The sequence below is a fragment of the Mobula birostris genome, chromosome 6, assembly GCF_030028105.1.
Source record: "Mobula birostris isolate sMobBir1 chromosome 6, sMobBir1.hap1, whole genome shotgun sequence".
NCBI classification, from domain to species: Eukaryota; Metazoa; Chordata; class Chondrichthyes; order Myliobatiformes; family Myliobatidae; genus Mobula; species Mobula birostris.
This window is the reverse complement of record NC_092375.1, coordinates 89,230,437-89,255,878: the sequence shown is the minus strand read 5'-3', so window position 1 is coordinate 89,255,878 and position 25,442 is coordinate 89,230,437. Positions and strand designations below refer to the sequence as shown.

The window sequence follows — 25,442 nt, the reverse complement described above, 5'->3', positions numbered from 1 at the left end:
ATAGAATTGCTGGGGGTTGGGAACCAAACTGAAGAGATAGAGGAAGGGGCGGTTGGCTCACAAATCAAGAAAGCTTGTAGAGAGTGTGAGAGGGAGGAGAGGGAGGTGATAGAGAAAGGATTCACTCAGACTGATGGTTTGAGATGTGTCTATTTTAATGCAAGGAGTATCATGAACAAAAGCAGATGAGCTTAGAACGTGTATCAGTACTTGGAACTATGATGTTGTGGCCATTACAGAGACTTGGACAGCTCAGAGGCAGGAATGGCTAATCAGAGTGCCAGGTTTTAGATGTTTCAGAAAGGACAGAAAGGGGGGCAAAAGAGGTGGGGGGCGTGGCACTGTCGATCAGAGATAGTGTCACGGCTGTAGAAAAGGAGCAAGTCATGGAGGGATTGTCTATTGAGTCTCTGTGGATGGAAGTTAGAAACAGGAAGGGTCAATAACTCTACTGGGTGTATTTTGTAGACCACCCAATAGTAACAGGGGCATCGAAGAGCAGATAAAGAGATAGATTCTGCAAGGGTGCAATAATAACAGGGTTGTCATGATGGGAGAGATTAATTTACCAAATATTGATTCGCATCTCCCTAGAGCAAGGGGTTTAGATAGGGAGGAGTTTGTTAGGTGTGTTTAAGAAGGTTTCCAGACTCAATATGTAGATAAGCCTACAAGATAAGCTGTACTTGATCTGGTATTGGGAAATGAACCTGATCAGGTGTCAGGTCTCTCAGTGGGAGAGCATTTTGGAGACAGTGAGCAGAATTCTATCTCCTTTACCATAGCGTTGGAGAGGGATAGGAACAGACAAGTTAGGAAAGTGTTTAATTTGAGTAAGGGGAAATATGAAGCTATTAGGCAGGAATTTGGAAGCATAAATTGGGAACAGATGTCCTCAGGGAAATGTACAGCAGAAAGGTGGCAAATGTTCAGGGGATATTTGTGTGGCGTTCTGCGTAGGTACGCCCAAGTAGACAGGGAAAGGATGGTAGGATACAGGTACTGTGATATACAAAGACTGTTGAAAATCTAGACAAGAAGAAAAGAAAAGCTTATGAAAGGTTCAAAAAACTAGGTAATGATAGAGATCTAGAAAATTATAAGGCTAACAGGAAGGAGCTCAAGAAAAAAAATTAGGAGAGCCAGAAGGGGCCATGAGAAGACTTTGGTGGACAGGATTAAGAAAATCCCCAAGGCATTCTACCAGTATGTGAAGGGCAAGAAGATAAGATGTGAGAGAATAGGACTAATCAAGTGTGACAGTGGAAAAGTGTGTATGGAACTGGAGGAGATAGCGGAGGTACTTAATGAATACTTTGCTTCAGTATTCGCTACGGAAAAGGATCTTGGCGATTGTAGCGATGACTTACAGCGGACTGAAAAGCTTGAGCATATAGATATTAAGAAGGAGGATGTCTTGGAAAGCATCAGGTTGGATAAGCCACCTGGACTGGATGAGATGTACCCTGGGCTACTGTGGGAAGCAAGGGAGGAGATTGCTGAGCCTCTGGCAATGATCTTTGCATCATCCATGTGGTCGGGAGAGTTCCCAGAGGATTGGAGGTTTGCAGATGTTGTTCCCTTATTCAAGAAAGGGAGTAGAGATAGCCCAGGAAATTTAAAACCAGTGTGTCTTACTTTAGTGGTTGGTAAGCTGATGGAGAAGATCCTGAGAGGCAGGATTTATGAACATTTGGAGAGGTATAATATGATCAGGAATAGTCAGCGTGGCTTTGTCAAAGGCAGGTTGTGCCTTATGAGCCTGATAGAGTTTTCTGAGATTGTGACTAAACACATTGATGAAGGTAGACCAGTAGATGTAGTGTATATGGATTTCAGCAAGGCATTTGATAAGGTACCCCATCCATGGCTTATTGAGAAAGTAAGGAGGCATAAGATCCAAGGGACCTTGCTTTGTGGACCCAGAAATGGTTTGCCCACAGAAGGCAAAGAGTGGTTGTAGACAGGTCATATTCTGCATGGAGGTTAGTGACCAGTGGTGTGCCTTAGGGAATCTGTTCTGGGACGCCTTCTCTTCATGATTATTTTAAATCAGGAAGTGGAGGGATGGGTTAGTAAATTTGCTGATGACACAAAGGTTGGGGGTATTGTGGATAGTGTGGAGGTCTGTCAGAGGTTACAGTGGGACATTAATAGGATGCAAAACTGGGCTGAGAAGTGGCAGATGGAGTTCAACTCAGCTAAGTGTGAGGTGGTTCATTTTGGTAGGTCAAATATAATGGCAGAACATAGTATTAATGGTGAGACTCTTGGCAGTGTGGAGGATCAGAGGGATCTTGGGGTCTAAGTCCATAGGACACTCAAAGCTGCTGCACAGGTTGACTCTGTGGTTAAGAAGACATATGGTGTATTGGCCTTCATCAACCGTGGGATTGAGTTCAAGACACGAGAGGTAATGTTACAGCTGTATAGGACCGTGATCAGACCCCAGTTGGAGTACTGTGCTCAGTTCTGGTCACCTCACTACAGATAGGATGTGGAAACTATAGAAAGGGTGCAGAGGAGATTTACAAGGATGTTGCCTGGATTGGGGAGCATGCCTTATGAAAATAGGTTGAGTGAACTTGGCCTTTTCTCCTTGGAGCAATGGAGGATGAGAGGTGACCTGACAGACGTGTATAAGATGATGAGAGGCATTGATCGTGTGGATAGTCAGAGGCTTTTTCACAGAGCTGAAACGGCTATCACAAGAGGGCACAGTTTTAAGGTGCTTGGAAGCAGGTACAGAGGAGATGTCAGGAGTAAGTTTTTTTACACATAGAGTGCTGAGTGTGTGGAATGGGCTGCTGGTGATGGTGGTGGAGGCAGATACAACGAGATTTTTTAAGAGACTCCTGGATAGGTACATGGAGCTTAGAAAAATAGAGGGCTATGTGTAACCCTAGATAATTTCTAAGGTAAGGACATGTTCAGTACAGCTTTGTGGGCCAAAGGGCCTGTATTGTGCTGCAGGTTTTCTATGTTTCTATGAGAGTCTCACTGCATTGCATCAGAGGCAGCATAGCTAATCTGGCTGTGGGTTTTCCCAGTAAGGCCAGCACTGATTGCATTGCCTCAGTTGATGTGCAAATAGCGACCATCCAGATCATTAATACAGCTGATTCAATATTGCAATTCATGTAGAATCCAGGCTGAACCAAGTCTCTCTCTGCAGCTTAATAATGAGCCAAGACTATTCCGAGTGCATCAGTGCAAGGTATGGAGTTTACTGTCAGTTCATTCCTTCATCAGAAGTCTGGCTACAGGATAAATGATGCTCAGGAGAAAGCTGGAGCTTGTAGGAGGGTGCGACCTTACTGTGGCAACACCAGTCCTATGTCAGCCAACAGCCCTATGTCTGGGATCTGTGGGAAGAAGGCGATGCGGCAATCAGGCTCCTCGCTGCGATGGTGTAAATCAGACAATGGCTCTGACCATCCATATCTGAGGCTAAGTGTGCAGATCAGGAATCACTATCTGATTTTCCTTTCTCCTTTATAAAGTTTATACCCCCCAACCCTTGTTGGCAGACCAGGCGATAAAATACATAAAAGACCTTGAGTTACAGCACATGTCCACCAAACACAGCTGGAACATTAGATCATGTCCATTCAGAAGGAAATTAATGGTTTTGCTGAACAATCTGTCTGACAGATGTGACCAGTGTAAAGTCACTTTCATTCACTCTTTAACTCATCAAAATCAATGTTGAGTTCATTGTCCTTGATGCCAATAAACTTGACCTTAACTTAATAGACAATTTCTTTGAAAACTAAGATTAATACTTCTTGTTTAATTTGGCCTTCTAGTAACCTCATCTTTCTTTTCCCCTCTCTTTGGTTTGCTTTCTGTACCTGATTTTCTATTGAATTATAAATTCCAACATTTACTTGCCCTATGAGGTTTCTCAGTCAGACTGGTTGAAGTGATATGCCATTGATTGACCAGTTCATGTGTCCCAGATGTGCGAGTGACTCAATAATTTGAAGTTAAGTTGCTGTTCTAGTACCTGTTGCAAGTCTCTGCCAGTGAGATGAATGTTCCATTTCTGCTTGTTGATAAATATTTTGCCTCTGAAGTGGGTAATTCACCAGAGCTGCCGTGATATCAAACTGTCAAGTCTAGGAAAAGCGAATGAGTGGCTTAGTGATGAAACTGATAGCACAGAAATAGGTCCTTCAGCCATGCCAATCATTGATACCAACCCTATTTTATTCTCCTCACAATCAGCTCAACTCTCCCCAAATTCTGCTGCACATGGGAGCAACCATATGATGCGGAAGAACTCAGCAGGTCAGGCAGCATCTGTGGAGGGAAAATGGACCGTCAATGTTCTGGGCCAAAAACCTTCACATAGATCCTGAGATATTGACCGTCCATTATGCTCCACAGATGCCATTCAGATTCCAGCATCTCCAGTTGCTCATGTCTGCCATACACAGCTAACTTATGTGGGAGAAAATGAGAGATTCTGGGGGAAGCCTGCGCAGTCACAGGGAGAACATGCAAACCCCACACAGTCAACACCAGCGGTCGCGATCTGACCCGGATCACTCAGACTCATGTATTTATCACCAGACAGAGATGTAACGTTAAGATTTGTGCTCCTCATGTATGTGAAGGACGTAAGTAATAAAGTCAACTCAATTCAATTCACATACACTGAAACATACACCGAAATGTGTCCTTTCCGCTAGCAACTAATACAACCTAAGCATGTGCTGGGGCAGCCCGCAAGTGTCGGCACACATTCTGACGCCAGCTTCGCGTGCCCACAATGCAGGCAGAACCACACAGAACACAACAACAAAACAAACCTGTTTGCACACATAGGCAGTCCTTCAGGCTCGGAAGAGGTTTCCAGCCTGCAGTGGACCCGTGGACAGCAGACCTTCGAGTTCCCCAGTGGACCCTCCCCTTGAAATCCAGGGCTTCGGCTACCGGGCTTTGACTTCTGGACTTCCAGTTGACCTTCGCGCTTCAATCTCCAGTGTTCATCCCGGGACGAGCTGATGAACTGATCCCAAACCCCAGGGCTTACTGATAACAGGACTCCGAACTCCAGGCCTCGAACTTCGGACTCGCAGACTCGCAGACCTACGGGGGGCGGCGGGGACACCACGCTTTGAGCTTTCTGCTGATAAGGACATCCAACCCGGAGACTCGCTGACCTGGTAGTTCTCCATCTGCTGAGCCTCTGCGCTGCCCTCTAACTAAAGATAACTAAAAGTAAAATACTGCAGATGTTGGAAATCTGCGTTAGCCTCCTTCGGGGTGAGAGGCTTTAATGGCTTCTGTTTACTTTTTGTCTCAAGTCTCTTTGAAGGGAGAATCAAACAAAATGCCAGGGGAAAGCAATATAGGAATGTCTATAAATTATTCAGCATTCCTTGCTGGAGTGAGGAGGGTGGTGGAAAAGAAACAGTAATGTTCCCTGCTTTTTGTTTCTTTGTCTCTTTTAAGGATTCACGAGCCTTGTCTCGGGGGCGGGGGAAAGAGAAGTTGGTTTTCAACGAAAGGGAAAAAATTGACGGTGCGTGTAGCTTTAAATGTTAAAGCTCCGATTGTGACAGAAAGCAAAAGGCTGGGCTGTTACAACACTGATAAGACACGGGATCCCCAAGGTAAAATAGCTGACGGCTACTTATATGGCATCGTCTCAGAGCAGGAGAAGGTTAGACATGCCGGAGCACATAGCAGAGAAGGGAAAGGAAGGGGTGAGGGGTGAGGGTTGGTGAAAAGCACAGAAGGCACTCGCCTCCTAAGGGATTCTGTCCTTGTGAAACAAATTCAGATTTACTCCTCTATCTGTTTTGGATTCTTACAAGGGAGCTGGAAGTTATCTGAGCAAATTGTGGTATGTGTATATGTGTGTGTGTGCCTACAGTGGTGGAGAGGTTCCTGTTGCTAGCATTTGCTGTTTTGTCTCGTAGATTAAACCAGGTGTTTCTCCATCCTGCCAATTACAACCCAAGCCCGCCGGTCTATCACTCCATCCCGGCGTGTAAAGTGATTGAAAGGGCTGATGAACAGCGAGGCGCACAAGTCAGCAGAGAGCAAGGCAGTCTGCAATGGCAGCAGGTAGGACGGAGAGCTCCCTCGCAAACTGGGGCATCTGCATGTTGCATGTGTTGTCTGTGCGATGTGCTACAATTATTTCCTTCATTGCTATGGTCTTTACTCGGGAGCCGGGCGGTGAACCCTCAGCTCCGAAACGACCACAGCGTCCAAACAGCCGGTAGCTTTAAAAATGGCCCCGTCTATCGAAGTGCCGAAAGAATGTCAGGGCTTTTCTTGAACCATGCAATCCTTTAATGCTTTTCTTTTTATATAAAAATAAAAACAGCGAATACTTTGCGAGCGTGGAACTGCTACAGTTTCTGTTTAATTGGCCATCTCCGGAGTTTGGCGTGGCTGTGCCGAGCCGCGCGTCTTGCGCCATCTAGTGGTAGTGTATCTGTTGTGGTGTTACACGTGGGGCTATTGGGGACTGGCTTGTTGGGATCTTCCTCAGCCAGAGAGGACGGGGGCCGGATAGGGAGTATGGCGTCCTGGTAAACGGGCCACTCGAGGAACAATTTACTGACGAAGAGGTGTAGTCTTGCACTGTTTCTAATTTGCATTCTCTCCTTGGGAGCAATTCACTGGAGCTGCCCTGATATCTGCTGTCTACATGAGAGAGGTGTATGCCATCCCCTCTCTGAGGATGTCAAAGATCAGGATCACTTGAGCTGCAAACTGCACAGTATCTTGACCTGATCCCACCCATGTCAGAGAAATCCCCTTTGTTCCAGTCGCATCCCTCCTCCAGCTAGCCTGCTGCCTTGCTGCGATGAAGGGTCCCTCATTAGAAGTTTCTCTTCCTGAAGATGCTGCCTGATGTGCTAAAGCTGTTGTTAGACAGCTGGTATATCTTAACCAGGGCTGAAGTGTCTAATACTCGAGACACACCTCCAAAATGATTGGAGGATGTCTGAAGGAGCTCTGAGGGCAAGATATTCTTTTCCCCAGAATGTACTGCTGGTGGCAGTGGATAGACTTGTTTAAGGAGCTGCATCTGCAGGGCATAGCGGGATATGGGTGTTGTGTAGGAAGAAGGAATCAGTTTGTTTGAGTATTAATTACTGGGTTTAATTAGTTTGGCATTGTACTCGTGGCCAATGAGTATATTCTGTTCTGTTTTTTTTATCCCCAGCATTTGAAACTTAAAAATTGTGTTTCATGCCCCTGTATCATGGCTAGTGTTCGCAAGTATCTGTTGTGTCGAACACCTGAACCTGGTGAGATTTGGGTAGCCTCTCTTGTATGACCTCTATGTGCTGAATACAAAATTGTGCAGATTCTGGAAACCTGAGATCGGTTAGTTGCAGTACTGGGGGGGGGGGGATGTCATGTGCCCTCCTTTCTGCCAAAAAAAATTCCCATAATGGTTCATCCTCAGCATCTATCTTGATAGAATGTCAAAGCCAATCAGAGAGCTGACAGCCTCTGATTGATTCGATTGGGCTGTTGTTGACTGTCAACCACACTGGAGGCCAAATGGTACAGATGCTGGAAACACAAAAATAAATTCCTGTCATCAGTAAGACCCTGCTCCCTTTAGTCTCACTCATTTCTGGGAGTCAGGGGTAGCAGCCTGCACCAGGGAGAATACCACTCATTCCTTCCAACCTGCTACCATTCTATCTGAAAACAGCTGATCTGACAGACACCTCAGTTATTTATCAGGCTTGGCCTCTGATCCCACGATGTCATTATGGAAACACAAAGCTGCCAGGCTCCGTGTTGCAAGTTACAGTAGATCCTGGAGGAGATGACCGTTGGGCCCTTAAAGCGGGTGCAAGGTTTACAGTAAGTAACTGTCCGGTGACTGTTGATTACACGAGGGGCTGATGTACTAGACTGGTGCTGTCATCAGGGTTAGATGATAGATAGCTGTGTGGAGCCAGAGTGCCTGGGCTGTTTGATAGCTGCGTGAACCAGCAGGGGACTCCAGATAGCAGAAGTGACTAGCACTCAAAGGCTGCCTGCATCCCTTAAAAGCTGCTCACACGTGGAAGGATGGGAGTCATTTGTTAATTAAATCTGAGCAGTGATGTATTGCAGAATGGCTGAGCGTACGAGACAAGTGCTTACAGGGAACCGAAACCGTGCAGAGTTCTGCCTGTGACCTGCTGGCAACTGTGGATCCTTTGGACATCGGTAGGCATCCTCCACTCTGTTTAACATTGTGGGCTCAGCAAGGTTATTGCCTTGAGAGGGTGAGATCCACAATGACAGTCGAGAAACACTGATATGCTGTTGTTTTCTTGGCCCTGGATTCTTGGGTGTGTATACATGCAACATTTCCATTAAAATGGTTTCTGTTGTATAATGTGTGTGTGCGCATGCATGTGTAAATTTGTTCATGCTTGGACCACGTTTTTAAGACACTGATTGTCTTGATGCTTTTTTTTAAAGTTGCCATGGGGCTCAGATTAACCCTGTGTGAAATTTTCCTTGGCTACCCCTGTGAGAGTGTAGAAGGTAGTTTTATTGTGTATTAAGTAGTGGTTCAATATAACAGATCTCTCTGAGTACCATATGAAACAGGCAAGTAGAGTTTCAATTAGTGTTAGCTAGATGCTTGCAACATTGCCTCGCTATATTGTCCTTGCACCGTCTCAGGCCACGAGTCACTCACCTTCCCCACGGTTTGTGATGCTGATTACAGTGTGCAGCCAACTGTTTCTGAATGTGTAGTCAGTCAGTCAGTCAGTGTCCTAAACCTTCCTGCCTGGAGTTTTGTTCTGCTTGTATTGTCAACACTACAGTACGCTAGTTAGGAAATCTAATCAGCTAGGCTTGGGATGGGGTGGTGGCAGAGGAATCTGGGATCTGGGAGCAATTTCTTCCCAACTCTGTCTCTTTATGACAAATTGTGGCGTGCTGTTATACTTGATCAAAATCACTTCAGCCTGGAATTTGTTGTCTTTTTTTTCTGTCAGCTCTGCTCTTCATTCAGCTCCTCATCCCAGGGATCAGCTTTCTGATCCATTGCAGGTTCTGTCAGCTCCCTGCTTCAATGAGGGCTGACAGTCTCTGGGGTAAGAGGGTAAGTGAGCTGGTTTTCTTTTGGTTAATTGTGTTTTGGCTAAGGTTTTAACAGGAAGTTGATTCTATTTCATACATTCCATTTTTGTAATGGTTAACATTATACAGCACAGCACTGGACAGTTTTTAAGTATCAGATACTTGAATATACTAAAGGAGCTTAAGAGCTGGCAGTGAGAGGAGAGTACAGCCACTGTGAGAGGCTAACAGTCAATCTGTAGCCCAGTACAGAGATCTTGTTGTCAACCAATCAGATTGGCCTATGACTCAGAGTGAATGGCCTATGGCACAACTCGTAAGTAAACTTAGTTGCAGAAGCCATGCCAGTTTCACCCAGCAAGAACTTGGTGGTTTCCCTAAGGATGCAGAGGGGGATGATAGTGGCACAGTTAGGGAGCAGAAGCTGTGAAGACTAAATCAGAATCCGTAGTAAGGGGATGGTCATTGAACTTGATTGACTGGGGAACTGCCTAATGATCTGACAGTTTATGGCATTGGTTTATTATTGTCACATGTCCCAACATGCAGTGAAAAGCTTTTTTTTCCTGCCTGCAGCCGGACAGATCATGATGTAAGTACATTCATGTAGTAAAAAGAAAAGCGTAGTGTTGAAGTTTTGAAAATTGAGTACAGAGTGAGAAAAGGCTTCTTTGAGCCACATCACCCAGCAATTCGTCCAATTTAATCCCGGTTTAATCGCGGGACAATTTACAATGACCAATTAACCTACCAGCTGGTACATCTTTGGACTGTGGGAGGAAACTTAAGCACCCGGGGGAAACCCACGCAGTCATGGGAAGAACGAGCAGACTCCTTGCAGGCAGCGATGGGAATTGAACCCAGGTCACTTGTACTTTAAAGTGTTGTGCTAATCACTACTAGGGTTGCCAACTGTCCCGTATTTGCCGGGACATCCCGTATATTGGGCTAAATTGGTTTGTTCCATACGGGACCGCCCTTGTCCTGTATTTCCCCCGCTAAGGTAGAGCGTTCCTATGAATCCATTCATAAGCCGAAATGACGTAAAGCAAAGAAGCAATTATCATTAAGTTATATGGGAAAAATTTTTGAGCGTTCCCAGACCCAAAAAATAACCTACGAAATCATACCAAATAACGCACAAAACCTAAAATAACAGTAACATATAGTAAAAGCAGGAATGATATGATAAATACACAGCCTATATAAAGTAGAAATAATGTATGTACAGTGTAGTCGGGAAGATTAAGCCGAAACTGATTTGTAGAGAAAAAAAATCGACACGTCATGTATGCGCACGTCACGCATGCGCACACAGATGCCTGCGCAAGGCTTCACGGTCATGGTAGTCTTTCTCGGGGTAAACACAAGTGTCCCATATTTGACTGCTATTTTTGTTCCTTATTTGGGAGTGAGAAAGTTGGCAACCCTAAATTGAACCCGGGTCACCTGTACTATAAAGTGCTGTGCTAATCACTACACTACTGAGCTGCCCCACAGGTAGACAGAGTGCAAGAGCCCTGAGAGAGACAGGGCATCTAAGAACTTGTTTTTAACATGTGAAAAGTCTGTTTAAGAGTGAAAGCATTGGGGTAGGAGCTCTTCTTGGGCCAAGTGGTCCAAGAAGATACAGAAGCTCCAGCTTCTGTATCTTCTGTCCAATGGAAGAGTGTAGAAAAGGAAAGAACTGGGGTGGACGGGGTCATTGGCTGCTTTCCTGAGGCAGTGTGAAGTACAGACTGAGCCAATGGAGGGGAGGCAGGTTTGTGTGATGGACGGGGCTGTGTCCACAACTTTCTGCAGTTGCTCACAGCCTTGGGCCATTCCAAGCTGTGATGCATCCAGGTAGGATGCTTTCCATAATGTAGATGTAAAATTAACAAAACTTGTCAAGACTCATCAAGAACATGCAGAATTTCCTTTGCCTGCAGAGAGAGTAGAGATATTGTTGTGCTTTTTTTGGCCGCACCATACACGTAGTTGGACTGGGACAAATTATTTGTGATGGTTATATCAAGGAGCTTGGTATGGGTGATGCTTGAACAATCCCTGACTACTAATACAGTTTTAATTAAACATGGATGTACTGTAGGTGGCTCCAGGGCAGCCTGCTTGTCTCTTTCAAATTAGCTCTCAACTTCCAGTATAGATGTCAGCTTGTATCTGCAATGAAAGCACAGCAACTGCACAATATCCATTGCTTTTCTGTGGATTTGCACTTCCCTGTGACTGCATGGACACTCAGCAAGTCAGAGTTTCACACAAACACATGGGTGAATGGGAGACTCTGAGATTGTAAGGGAGTATGAGACAGGGAGTGCCCTGCCCAGGTATTGACGAGCTGACAATGGAGTGGAGGAACTTGTAAATTCAAAGGTTACTGTACACTTGTATATTTCTGCAGTTAAGGATGTGGCCACAATTTTCCCACATCAACACAGTTTCCCTTACTGCTGTTCGGACAACAAGTGAAAGTGCATTGGGCATGTGCATGGAAATGGGGCTTGTGGCCCAGGGCAGTTGTGTCGATGAGAATCGAAATCTTATTCACTTAAAATACCAACCTGAAAGATCAGAATCAGGTTTAATGTCACCAGCATATGTCATGAAATTAGCTGAAGTTTAAAGTTGCTGGAAGAACTCGGCAAATGCAGCAGCATCCTTGGAGGCAAAATGTTTAAGTAAGTGCTTTGGGTCAAGATCGCATTTCAAGTCAAGTCAAGTCACTTTTTATTGTCGTTTTAACCATAACTGCTGCTACAGTACACAGTAAAAATGAGACAATGTTTTTCAGGACCATGGTGCTACATGAAACAATACAAAAATACACTGAACTGTGCAAGAAAAAACACAAAAACTACACTAGACTACAGACCTACCCAGGAATGCATAAAGTGCACAAAACAGTGCAGGCATTACAATAAATAATAAACAAGACAATAGGCACAGTAGAGGGCAGTAGGTTGGTGTCAGTCCAGGCTCTGGGTACTGAGGAGTCTGATGGCATGGGGGAAGAAACTGTTACATAGTCTGGTCATGAGAGCCTGAATACTTCGATGTGTTTTGCCAGATGGCAGGAGGGAGAAGAGTTTGTATGAGGGGTGTGTGGGATCCTTCATAATGCTGTTTCCTTTGTGGATGCAGCATGTGGTGTAAATGTCTGTGATGGCGGGAGGAGAGACCCCGATGATCTTCTCAGCTGACCTCACTATCCGCTGCAGGGTCTTGCGATCCGAGATGGTGCAATTTCTGAACCAGGCAGTGATGCAGCTGCTCAGGATGCTCTCAGTACAACCTTCAGAATGTGGTGAGGATGGGGGGTGAGAGATGGACTTTTCTCAGCCTTCGCAGAGAGTAGAGATGCTGCTGGGCTTTCTTTGCTATGGAGCCGGTGTGAGGGGCCAGGTGAGACTCTCCGCCAGGTGAACACCAAGACATTTGTGCTTGGGGGAAGAGGACAGATTGCCAGCACATTGCAATAGCTTTTACAGGGGTGGGGGATAGGGATGGGCTGATAGGTGATGAGTAGAACCAGATGGGGAGGGGATGATGAGCAGATGAATCCTGGTGGAAGAGAGGAGAGTATGGGAAAGGTGAACGGAGATGTTACCCAGAGTGGTGAAATTCAATGTTGACACTATTGGTTTGTAGGCTACCCATGAGATGTTCTTCCATTTTGTGTTTGGCCTCTCTGTGGCAACAGGGAAGGTCAAGGACATTGTGGGAGTGGGAAAGAGAGTTAGGGACTTGCAACCAGATGTTCAATATCGCTGTTACAAACAGAGTACAGCTGTTCCTCAAAATGATCACCGGGTCTACACTCGGTCTCCCCAATGTTGAAATGACCGTGACGCGAACACTGTCTGCAATTGACAGAGTTGGAAAAGGTACCTCTGTCTCACCTGGAGGGATGTTTAGGTTCCTGGATGGTGGTGAGGGAGGAGGGGTAGGGCCAAATGTTGCACCTCCTGTGTTTGGAGGGGAGAGTGTGATGGGGAGGGATGAGTTGACCAGGGATTCATGGGGAGTACAAAGAGGGGGAGAGTGGAAACTACAGGGGAGGAGAAACCAAGCTTCCAGAAGAAAGAGGACTTTTCAGAGATCCTAAAATAGTGTAGGCAGTTAATATGCATATATGTGTGGTGAAGTGACCAAGTGGTTAAGGCATTGGACTAGCGACCTGAAGGTCGTGAGTTCGAGCCCCAGCCGAGGGAACGTGTTGTGTCCTTGAGCAAGGCACTTAATCACACATTGCTCTGCAACGACACTGGTGCCACGCTGTATGGGTCCTAATGGCCGTCCCTTGGACAACATTGGTGTCGTGGAGAGGGGAGACTTGCAGCATGGGCAACTGCTGGTCTTCCATACAACCTTGCCCAGGCCTGCGCCCTGGAGAGTGAAGACTTTCTAGGCGCAGATCCATGGTCTCGCAAGACTAATGGATGCCTTTTAAAGAAGAAAACTTCATCTTGAGTGGAGACAGAAAATGAAAGAAGCGGGGTAATGTCCTTAGAGGAGGTGGTGTAGTCAAGGTAGTGGTGGGAGTCAGTGGGCTTGTAGTGTATATTGTGACGAGTTTGTCTTCTGAGATGGAGACAGAGAGATTGAGAATAGGAAGAGAAGTATCAGGGATGGTCCTGGTGAATCTGTAGACAGGCTGAAATTGGTTACAGATGTGTGCGGTGTGTGACTGCATGGTATAGAAAGTGTTTTACACCCTGGCCCCAGAAGAACGATGTTTCATTTAGCTGTATACAGGTGTATGATTAAATGATAATAAACGAACTTGACAGATGATTAAACGATGAATTGTGCGTGAGTGGAGGAAACAGCGCCAGGGTAAGTGTCGATGTAGTAAAGGAAGAGCTGACGGTGTGGGTGGAGATTTGCTTCAATGTGCTTGGGAAAAGGGCTTTTCCACATCACCAACGAAAAGACGGGCAGAACTGGAGACCACTTTGAGATTGGCAGAAAGTAACAGGGGAGAGTCGTTGTAAGGACAATTTATTGAAGGGAAGCTAGTTGGATGTTTGTTCAGGAAGCAGAGTGCTCTGAGCCTGACCTTGTGGAGGACAACTGTATACACAGACTGGTGAAGGTGACCAGTGAATTGAAGCACTCAGGATGGCGGAGGACACGTGGGAAAGTGCAGAACATGCAGAGACAGGGTGGAGTTCAGGATTTGAAAATGGGTTCAGTGTGTCCATCATTCCTGTCCGTGGTTGCCACACTGTCAGTCTTGATGCAGGCTGAGAGCCTGCAGAAATATCGACATGCATTATTTATCTCCATGGATGTTTGTAGACCTGCTGAGATTTTTCCCCGCATTTTGTTTATGTTCCAGATTCCAGAATCCAGACATCCCACCTCTCCCGGAAGTTCTAGAAGTCTTCCGCATATTAATAGTGGCTCCCTGATGCCCGCAAATTATATACAATATCACGGAAATCAATTTTTTTGCGAGCGAGAGAGAGAAAGCGAGAGAGCGAGAGCGCACCATGGCAGAGTGTTCCAAAAAAAGAAAATATAAGACGTACGTCACCCCAGACTACACTAAAGTGTACCCCTGCCCAATAGGGGTCAAAAATAATGACATTGTTGCTCGCTGCACTGTTTGCAACAGTGACTTTTCTATTGCCCATGGTGGGTTAAGACTATAAAAGACATGTTGAGGTGAGTTTGACAGGTGTCATTCGTTCATTAGTATAGCTAACATTATTTAAACTAGCTGGCTAGCTGCTAAGGAACTACAAACATCCCACCTCTCCCAGAAGTTCCGGGAGTCTCCCGCAAATTAACGGTGCTACCTCCCTGAAATGAGTTTTTGCAGGGTGGGATGTCTGAGAATCTGCAGCCTCTTTGGTCTTCACAGTAAAATAGCAGAGTACATGCTTCCTTGGGTTTAATTTTAACTCATTGCATGTGCTTAACATTCACCTGTTGTGAACTGGGTGAATTACAGCCCTGGTGAAAGGTCTTGGCCCAAAACTTTGCTCATGTATTCCTCTCCATGGACGCTGCCTGACCTGCTGAGTTCCTCCAGCTTTTTGTATGTGTTACAGCACAGGTTTTCAGGTGCTGGTGGAGATGAGGGCAAGGTAAAAGGGGAACAGACTTGTAGTGGATCAAAACCCTCTCTCTGGGCTTGGGCATGGAAGGCAGATCCTCACTGACTGTCCCATCTGAACCCACTCAGTACCTCCAGCATTTTGTTGCTGTAGATTTCATAGTCTGTAGTCTCTTGTACCTGTAATTATAAATTCTATTCATTAACAATGAACAAACTGCTCCACAGGTCAGGCAGCATCTGTGGAGAGTGTACCAGAGTTAATGTTTCAGAACAAGCTGATAATTTTCCTTGGTTTGTATCTGTACTAGAATGGGGTTTGGTTACTGGAGCAGCAGCACAGAAAGGTTTGGGAGCCTGCAGCATTAATAAAGGGAAGTATATTCACTGGTCCTGATGAAGGGTCTCTGCCCATAACTGAATTCCTCTCCATAGGTGCTGCCTGACCCCCTGAGTTCCTCCAGCATTTTGTATGTGTTGCTATAAATTTCCAGCATCTGCGGAATCTTTGTCTATGGTCACTGGTTAACTGGTAAGCACACAACTCCCACAGGCAGCAGTGAAGAGAGTCTGATTTTTGGTTGAGAATACAGGGATAAGTGATGACCCTGCTCTTGGAACCTTTCACTTGGTCTCAGGAGGCCTTTCTGGAAAGGCAGCATTTGTAGTGGAACTTGGAGAAGTCCCTGGGCTGTGACTGGCTCAGGAAAGCAAGTGTAGTAATGTAATAAACAGAGTTCATTCATCACGCGACCAAAAGAGGATATCAGACTCTACTGGCCTCCAGCACTGGTTGTGAATGGTGGGAGAAAACTAACCGGCTCACAAGAAGAGGCTCTGAAAGCATGTGCATCCTTGAGGCTGGGGCTCAGTGCGGGAGTGGCACAGACAAGTCTGAAGCCCAACTGGAATTTTCATCTCCACCTCCCGGAATACTGTGTGCAATTCTGGTCACTACAGTATAGGAAGGATCCGAATGCGCTGGAGAACGTGCGGTAGAGATTCTCCAAGATGTTGTGGGTGGAAAGTTTCCTTGGAGTAGGGGCTAAAGGGTGTGGGGGGCTTGATGGAGGTGTCTCTTTGTGGGGTATAGATTTGGGGGGGGGAGTAGTAGAAAATGTTTTTCCCCACAGCAGAAGTATTCCTGCTCAAATCACAAACCCCTCTGGGTTGTGATGGGGTCAGTCCACGGTGTGCGGCTCGAAGCACTCGAGGGATCTCCCTATTGCACTTTGTCACAAAGAACATTTGGTATTTACTTTCAGCTCTGCGTGCTCAGAAGCGGCAGGCCACGGGTGATGTAGATTTGTGCATAAGCATGCCCGGTAAAGCAGCCGGGGAACAACTGCTCCACAAGTTAAGGGACACTGGGATTCAATGTCAACAGTGAGCTGCTCCCACTGGTGTCAGATATTGCTGAACCACCCATTACACTAGACCAATTCTACCCTCACGCAAAGCTGCCACAAAGCTCACACAAATTAACTTGATGCGCAAAATTTGATGACTTTATTTCTTACCTCCTTCATGAGTAAAAAAAATCTTACGTTACATCTCCATCTAAATGCGCAATCGTAGTAGTTTATAATAAATCACTCAAATCAGTGTGAGTTAAGCAGTCTGATGGCCTTATGGAAGAAGCTGTCCCGGAGCCTGTTGGTCCTGGCTTTTTTGTTGCGATACCGTTTCCCAGATGGTAGCAGCTAGAATAGATTGTGGTTGGGGTGACTGGGGTTTCCATTGATCCTTTTTACACACCTCCCTTTGTAAATGCCCTGAATCATGGGAAGTTCACAACTATAGATGCGCTGGGCTGTCTGCACCACTCTCTGCAGAGTCCTGCGATTGAGGGAGGTACAGTTCACATATCAGGCAGTGATGCAGCCAGTCATGATACTCTCAATTGTGCCCCTGTAGAAAGTTCTTGGGATCTGAGGGCCCATACCAAACTTCCTGAACCGTCTGAGATGGAAGAGGCGCTGGTGTGCCTTTTTCACCACACAGCCGGTATGTACAGACCACATGAATCAGCCAGTCTGAATCCATGACTGTCCTTTCCTCATGAAGTCCCCTTCATCACAGGTAGCCATCCAGTGCTAATTTGTGTCAATCTTCTTGGTAATTGGTTTATTATTGTCACATGTACCACAGTGCACAGGAAAAAGTTTGTGTGCCATACACGCAATGCTACGGAGAGGACATCTCTGCATCTCTCTCGGGTAGAATGATATCCCAAGAGAATGAAATGCACTGTGTTTTAATGAACATCCCAGCCAGGATGTGTTGCATGTCTTTCATTGTCTCCCTGTTATTTTATAAGTAATTAATTGTGGAATAGTTTTAAAAGTGTGTGTAATCATTTCACTCTGAAAGCTTTTGCCGTGCGTTCACCTGTGCTCGAAGTGATGCTATGAAATTGCTTTCTGCAATGTTTCAGTTAAGGCTCCAGGTCCAGACAGCATCTCAGATGCAGCATTGAAAACCTGCACTCCAGAACGAGCTGTGCTGTTCTAGAAATGTAATCTGGACCACAGTGGCTGCACTTCACCAAAAGTTTGTTCAGAAAACACAGGGCAAATCCATCTGACTGTCTGTGGCAGCCTTGCGTGAGGGTAGAATTGGTCTGCAGGTTGTGCTTTGATAATGTAATGGGTGGTTCAGCAATATCTGACACCAGTGGGAGCAGCTCACTGTTGACATTGAATCCCAGTGTCCCTTAACTTGTGGAGCAGTTGTTCAAGCCCCCGGCTGCTTTACCGGGCATGCTTATGCACAAATCTACATCACCTGTGGCCTGCCACTTCTGAGCACGCAGAGCTGAAAGTAAATACCAAATGTACTTAGTGACAAAGTGCAATAGGGAGATTCCTGGAGTGCTTCGAGCTGCACACAGCGTGCAAGGCAGGAGTGCATCATTTCATCTGTAGGAGATGAAGCAACATGCTCTAAGTGTATTGGTCTCCAGATCCCAGAACCCTGATGGGATTCTCAAAGGGGTTGCGGGTAAACTGGACCAACCGAAATCTTAATTATCTCCAATGTGGTCAGTCATCCGTGAAGGTCAGTGAGCAGTAGACGTGCCAGTGTAAATAAGAAGTTGCTTGTCGAGGGCAAGTATACATGGGGCAAAGCTTCAGAGTTAAATACACTTGCTTTCAAAATTATTCCTCAATTAGTTATTTAAAGAAGCTCTCCAGGGTCATAGAAAGATGCTGTCCTGGCTGGGAATGTTCACTGAAACAGCGTATCATTCCATCTGTAGGCAATGCAGTGATGAATGTTTAATGGTCCTAATCCGTAAATCCCATCCTTTGCCAGAATCCATCACCTTTCTGTAACTCTCACACTCCTAGCTATGATCCTGATTAAGTTGGCAAACAAAAGATACAGGTTTATTATCTGGAGTCTGTCAGTATTCCCAGTGGTGGTCTCAGATTTTGCTGGTAATTCCCATCTGTACTACCTGTATTTGATCTTCACATAAGGAACTGTGAGATTATCTTCCCACCCCCCGCCACCCAATTTCCGCAACAGACTCGGGCTCCATGTTTGTTTTTTTTAATGTGGAGTGTTAACGATTCTTCCTCCCCGAACACCACTTTGTGTTTTGGACCACTCGGAGTTGCTTCTGATGAAGTTCCCTGCCAACCTTTTCCCAAGCAGGATGGCTCCTAGTCGGCCTGCCCTGGTACGCACTGTGCCCCCAGTGCCTCAAGAGAGCAGGGCAGCCTCTTGGACCTTGTAGAAGGTGTCCTCACAAACTGATTGAGGGATGAATGGGAATTCCCCAAAGCTGCCTCGGGATGACCAGGAATTCTGCAATGACAGGCAATGCTATTTGCAGGATAGGCAAATGGTGAAAAGCAGATGCCTTTGTTGCCCTCTCGGTGTTTACCTACAGGTCTTTGGCTTGATAGACACTTTGACTAAGGTTGAGAAGATTGTCAAGGTACATGTAAGCACAGATGCAATGGCATACTGGAGGCAGTATCATGTGCACATAGCACCATATAAGCAACATTCACAGAAAAAATATAAATGAAACATCTTTTGCAATTTTTACAAGGAAGAACACAAAAGAACAAAAAATAAAGACCATTTTATTTCAAAGTGGGTCACAGTACTGCTAAGCAGTGGTGATTAGAGCTGTGGCGTTCAGTTCAAGAACCGAATAGTTGAAGGGAAGCTCTGTTCTTGGACCTGGTGGTGTAGGACTCCAGGCTTCTGTACCTCCTGCACACTGGCATGGCCCAGAAGGTGTGGCTCTTTGTTTTCTTCAGGCTGCCCTTTCTATTGCTATCACTGATTGTGGGGAGGAAAGTGGCCATGATGAACTGGGCGGAATCCACCACTCTGCAGTTTCTTGTATTCCTGCCCGTTGAAGTTGCTATACCAGACTGGTACAACCAGCCAGGATATGTTCAACAGCATATCGAATAACAGTGCTCAGTGACAAGCTAAGTGTTTTAACCTCCCCAGAGATTAAAGATACTGGTGCACATGATTGCATTTTGTAAAGAATCAGAGATAGCTCCCTCCCACTGACTGAGACGGCAGGCTGAGAGATCAACTCCCACTAAGTTTAGGCAGGTATGAGGAGGAAGCTGCACTGTTAGAGGCATTTTCTTCAACATTCTCTTTGACTGGATGCAAAAGGTATTTTGAAGAAGGGGGTTCTGTAGACGTTTGCCCACAGCGGAGGTTAAAATGCCCTGAGGCTGCAATTGCTGGGCACATCAAATTTACTCTTCTGAATAAGCATGTTATGTTTGTCAGGTTCCAGCCCTTGGACTCCTGAGGGAGGATTGGAAGGTTACGATAAACTCTTCTGTGCCTCCTTCAGCCATCTAGGATGAATGCCCTGTGGATCAACTGGGTTTTAAAGCTGAGGGGGGTCAATGAGACAGTGCAACTACCTATACTCACACTGCAGTGACATTGACAACTCGACCCATGTCAGCTGTTCTGCTGAAATTTGGTTCTTGCCTTTGCATTGGAAATAATCGAGTGTAGAGGAAACAGTCGCTGCTTTTCCCCATCCTGTCTTCTGTTGCAATTCTGGTGTAGCACATACTAATCTTACCACTGCAACCATCAGTCACACTTGTGTTTCCTGATTAATTAATACCTTAATTATAGTTTACTGTTTTTAAATGTCTCTGCATTCTCCTTTCACTCCACAAGATTTGAGGTCTTCTTCTGATTTCTAACCAATCCAATTGCTGAGACCTTGAGTTCTGAGCTAGGGATTCCCTTCCTAAGCTTCCGTGTTCCTTGACTGACATTTTGAGTAGAGCTCATTGTCATGTGTGCAGGGTAAATGGAGAACTTACTGCATAGGTCCAGAGGACATACAAAACATAAACTATAAATAAATCAGATAAGGCAGTGAAGAAAAAATATTCAGTCACAAACAGTGAAAATCTGCAGCTGCTGGAAACGCAAACAATACACATAAAAATGCTGGAGGAACTCAGCAGACGTAAATGAATCCTCCTGAAGGGGGAGTGTGTGTTCAGAGATGAGTCCGTCAGAATCAGATTTATCGTCACTGGCTTGTGATGTGGAGCTTGATGTTTTGTGGCAGCAGCACAGTGCAAAGACATAAAATTAATACAAATTCCAAAATAAGTAGTCTGCAGTAGAGCTTGATGTGGTCGGTAATGTTCCATTCCTGGGGTAGGATTAGGGTTCTGCGAGTCGGTTCAAGAATGTGATGGCTGTAGGAAAGACGCTGTTCCTGAACCTGGTGGTGTGGGACTTGGGGCTTCTGTACCTCCTGCCTGATGGTAGAAGGGAGAAGAAAGCATGACTCAGATAATGGGGATCCTAAATGATGTCTCCTTCTTGACACTGTGTCCTCATGTCGCTACTTCAGTGGTGGTGGTGAACAAAGGTGTGTCCTCTACTCTCTACCCTTGAAAGGTGCACCTTTCAGCCGCTGACCAAGTGCTGGGTCCTCTGCCCATGCATCTTGTTGCATTGCCGTGGCTCCAGGAACTGCTTTGAAATATGTTAGTGGCAAGTTCCTGTTTAAGTTAACATGACAGATGAGGGCTTTGGATGACCATTAATGAAAAATAGATTATTCAATTTATTCCTTTTGCAACTTGAGAGCATTGACTCATTTATCCCTGCAAATTATATACATAAATGTTAAATATCTGTGTTTATTTAGAGCATGGCAAAACACTGAAGCAACTGTTTCTTTAATCTATCAATGTTGGATACAGATACCATTTATATCTAGAAGGGAATGAAATCAATAAAGTTAAGATATTTTCTGGTGCTCACAGGAGTCATAACACTTCATTTTTTTGATTGATGATAAAAGCATGTTTGAGGAGGTGTTTAAAGCTAGTCTAAAGGAAGGAGGTGGTGTGAGAAACATTCTTGGAGTCTGAGCTTGGGGCCTGAGTGACAAAAAAGGCTGCCAATTTGGAACAGGACTCCTTGTGTAATTTCCCTACTCGAGACAATCCTGGGAGAAGTGTTCCGTTATTAAAGAGATTCCAGATTATTTCCTTACCATGTCTAAAAACAAATATGACTTGGAAAGGTGCTAATATATAGAGGAAGTTTTAGACAGGAAGTGTTTTTAATATGATGCAGAGGCATCTGACGGAGCCTCCCAGTGCATTTGGTACTGACAGAATGCTAATGTTTCGAGGAGCTCTTGTGAAGTGTGATGGAGGAAGTTTTGTCAGGAAGTTTCTATTTAGAAGAGAGCAGTAGGAGATAATTATGTAGTGTAGAGATGTCTGGGAGTGAGCTGCTAATTGGCGGGTGTCTCTGGGTGTGTTACTATTTGGAGAATATCTCTGCAGTGAGATTATCTGGTAACTGCTTTTTGGTGTGATTTACTGTTTAACTGCTGGTCCTTTGCAAATATTAAACCTTTAATGTTGCAAATATATCCTAAAAGTTGAAGGAATATTGTCGTGTTTATTTAAGTAAAAATTAACAATGAAGAGACTTGCTGAGGAGTGTTATTCTGTTTTCAATCCTTAAATTACTGTGTATCTCCCCATTTAGGAAACATTTTATGAATGTGGGAATCTTGAACCTTGAACCAGTTCTGTTATTCAATTAGGTGATGGCTGATGGTATATTTGCCTTTGGTTTATAAATCTTTCCTCTTAATGCCATAATATCTTTAGTTAATAAAAACTATCAATTTCAAACTTGCAATTAATTGTTGGCCTAGTCTTGGTTATTTTTTTTAAAACAGGTTCAAACCTTCATCAATTATCTAGTTTCTTCCAAATTTGATCCTGAAGCTTAGCTAGGCATAACCTAAAAATAACAAAGATGTTTTAACAGCTATATCAGTTACCCTTAATAATAAAAAATTTAAAGACTTACCAAGTTATTCATCACCCTAAACTCTAATATTCTGTAACATCTCCTTGTCACTGAATCTCAGTGTCTGGGTATCATGTAGTAAAGTTGTGTTTTACTTTCTCAAAGGAATGGTGAGCAATTTTCTTCACCCTCACGTTGAAACCATCTTGGCCAGGGGATTCAGTGCCATTATTTTCATCAAAGCTAATTAATTTTGGCATATCCTTATCCATGCATGTATTAACTCATGAGATTCTTATCATAACTCTTCTGTAAAGATTGACACAAAGTTTTCCTCTATGATATCAGTCGTTTTCATATTGCCATTACCTACAAACCCATTGTTGCTGACCAATAGTAACACTGGACAACAAAGATTTTGATTCCTGAATACTTTTGGGTGTGTCTTTTGGACTTTGGGCTGCTGATCATGAAAATCACCATGACATTTCAATATCATGCACCTTTTTTCTCAAAAAAAAAAAAAAAGGACCTAGTGGTTTCCCAGCGTATATGATGAAGAAACTCTTTTCTGGCTTCTAGTCGGGTACTAATATCGATTTATAACTGACGTTTCCATGCCAAACTCTGCCATCTTCTTCAGGGATGATGCCTGAGCATGTCTAGTTTGGTGGCATTTATATCCCCACCGTCATGGTCCCTCCTGATTGGTCAGTCCTCATCCAATAAGGTTTCCACTGTCTCGCCTAGTTTACAATTGAATTCCAGTTCTTATTTGGAGCAAGACATTGGTCTTTGTTAAAATTCTCTTCCTCTTGCTTTATTTCAATGGCTTCCTTCACCAGGTTGTTCCATTGTCTGTGTTGCTGTAGTGTCCTTTCTTTGTGTTTCTTTTGTGTTCGTTTTCTTGTCTTCATTCATATTTTGATTTTTGTAGGAACTTGAAATTTTGTTTCTTAAGAGCATGAATCAGTTCCAATTCTACCGAGCTCCTATATCTAGCTAGTTAGCCAGATAGCCATTCTGTCGTAGCCAGTCCCTGCCCAAGCGTTGTGGCCAGCATCTCAACCAGAATTAGCTATGTAACCTTTTCCTATTGCAAATGTTTTACTGAACTCCATCACATTCTTCCTATTAGAAGGATATGACATACTAGCCAATTAAATAACCCTGGCTTATTATTCAGCAATTAACGCTTTCTTTAGTTTGAGTTGGCCCTGTTTTCTCTTAAATTGCATCTCCATTTAACTGTGATTGGGTTGGTTTACATGCTTCATCTGGGGTTGTGGAGGGCCTAAAGTATCTAAAACTAGAGGACGAGGGTTTAGGCCAAAGTATAAGAGGTTTAGAAGATCTTATTTCACCCAGAGGGTGGATGTAGACTGGAATGTACTCTTTGAGAAGATGCTGAAGGAAGAGACTCTCAATATTTAGGAAATGCCTAGATGACTCGAGACAGAAAGGTTGTGGGCCTACCAATGGGGTTAGGATAGGTAAGTATCTGGTGGACAAGATAGGATAGAGGGTCTTTCACAGGGTGTGTACGATGTGGGATAAAGAGCTGTGAACACTGGTAAATCGGTTTATTTACCGTAGCATGTGCCGAGGTACAGTGAAAATCATTGTTTTGAATGCCATCCATTGTGGTAGTACAAAGTGGGGTGGGAACAATAACAGATTGCAGACTTACAATATGATGAGAATCGTTTTGTGCAGGATTGTATGGTCAAGAGGACCATTCAGCAGCTGATACAACCTGCCCTTGAGCCTGGAGATGCCTGCTTTCAGGTTTTTGTATCATTTTCTGATAGCTGGTGTGGGGTGTCTGGGGTGGGTGGGGTCTTTGACTGCCTTATCGTTCAGTCAGCATCAGAGTTGCAGAAGGGTATAAGACTTTCCCAATGCCAGGAAGTAATGTCTGCACCCAGTACAGAGGGGTGGATGTGATTTGTGGACAACATAGACATTGCCACGTTCTGACGTCAAAGGTTTAAACTGGTATTTTGGGCGCCCTGGCCGTTGGGGATCATCTCGTGCTGTTTGGGGTCTTTGTGCATTGTTTGCTGGCCTCTGACAGGAAATGAATAATTAAGTAGAATAGACACCCGGAGATTTCCATAACCTTCCCTTTCCCACCTCCCAATGTGCTGTTCCTGGGGTCAATCACTGCAATATCAGACCCGAAGAATACCTTGTTCCCTAATGCCTAAAGGTGTTTTTTTTTAATGGGAAATGACTGTGCCCTTTGCTGAGAAGGTGTTCTCTCCTGTGATCTGCAGTGTAGGGTTTAAAAGTTTTTCTGAACCTGTATTGTTTAAGCTGAAGGTAAAATATAGTCCAGTGTTTTAAAGAACAGCTGTTCATTTGTACTCAGAGTAGCCCCACTGGAGTCTGTATTACTTTATCCGATTGTGCTCTCTAGTCTGGACTCTCCATTAAAAGAATATACCCTCTTTCATGAAACCTCAGGATCTTGTGCATTTCAATCCAATCCTTCTCACTCTATGAAACTTAACAGCTCGTTTGTCCAAGCTTTCCTCACAAAGCTACCATACGTTCTAGGCATTAGTCCAGTGAACTTCACAGTTATCAAGTTATACAGCAGGGAAAGATACCTTCAGCCCAATTTGTCCATACAAACCAAAATGTCTCTGAGTCATACCATTTGCCTTTGGCCTATATCCCTCTAAACCTTTCTATCCATAAAGCTTTTCTAAACTGCTGCCAAGGTAGTAACGTCCTTGCTTTAACAGGGAGATTAATACTGTACGCTGTTGTCCAGACACAGTCCCACCAGTGCCCTATAGAACTGAAGGAGAACCTCCATATATTTGTATTCAGTTGTCCCCGCGAAAAGCAATAACATTCTGTTGGCTTTTCTGACTACTTGCTATACCTGGTCTAGGAATAGGACATCAGCTCCCTCCTTATCAGATAGGGTTATTTTTTATTATTCATTTTCTCGCTAAACAGGACAATTCCACTGTTTCTCACATTA

General features: G+C 44.6%; 1 protein-coding gene across 2 annotated transcripts in view; it reads left to right on the top strand.

Annotated features, from left to right (window-relative positions):
• The first annotated feature begins 5,559 nt into the window (after positions 1-5,559).
• Positions 5,560-25,442, top strand: part of enox1 (ecto-NOX disulfide-thiol exchanger 1) — a 420,328-nt gene continuing 400,445 nt past the window's right edge. For both annotated transcript variants that reach the window (XM_072260823.1, XM_072260824.1), the window contains exons 1-2: positions 5,560-5,624; positions 5,934-6,081. In XM_072260823.1, the coding sequence (XP_072116924.1) occupies positions 6,072-6,081 (10 nt within the window). In that variant the 5' untranslated portion in view covers positions 5,560-5,624; positions 5,934-6,071. The remainder of the gene's footprint in view (positions 5,625-5,933; positions 6,082-25,442) is intronic.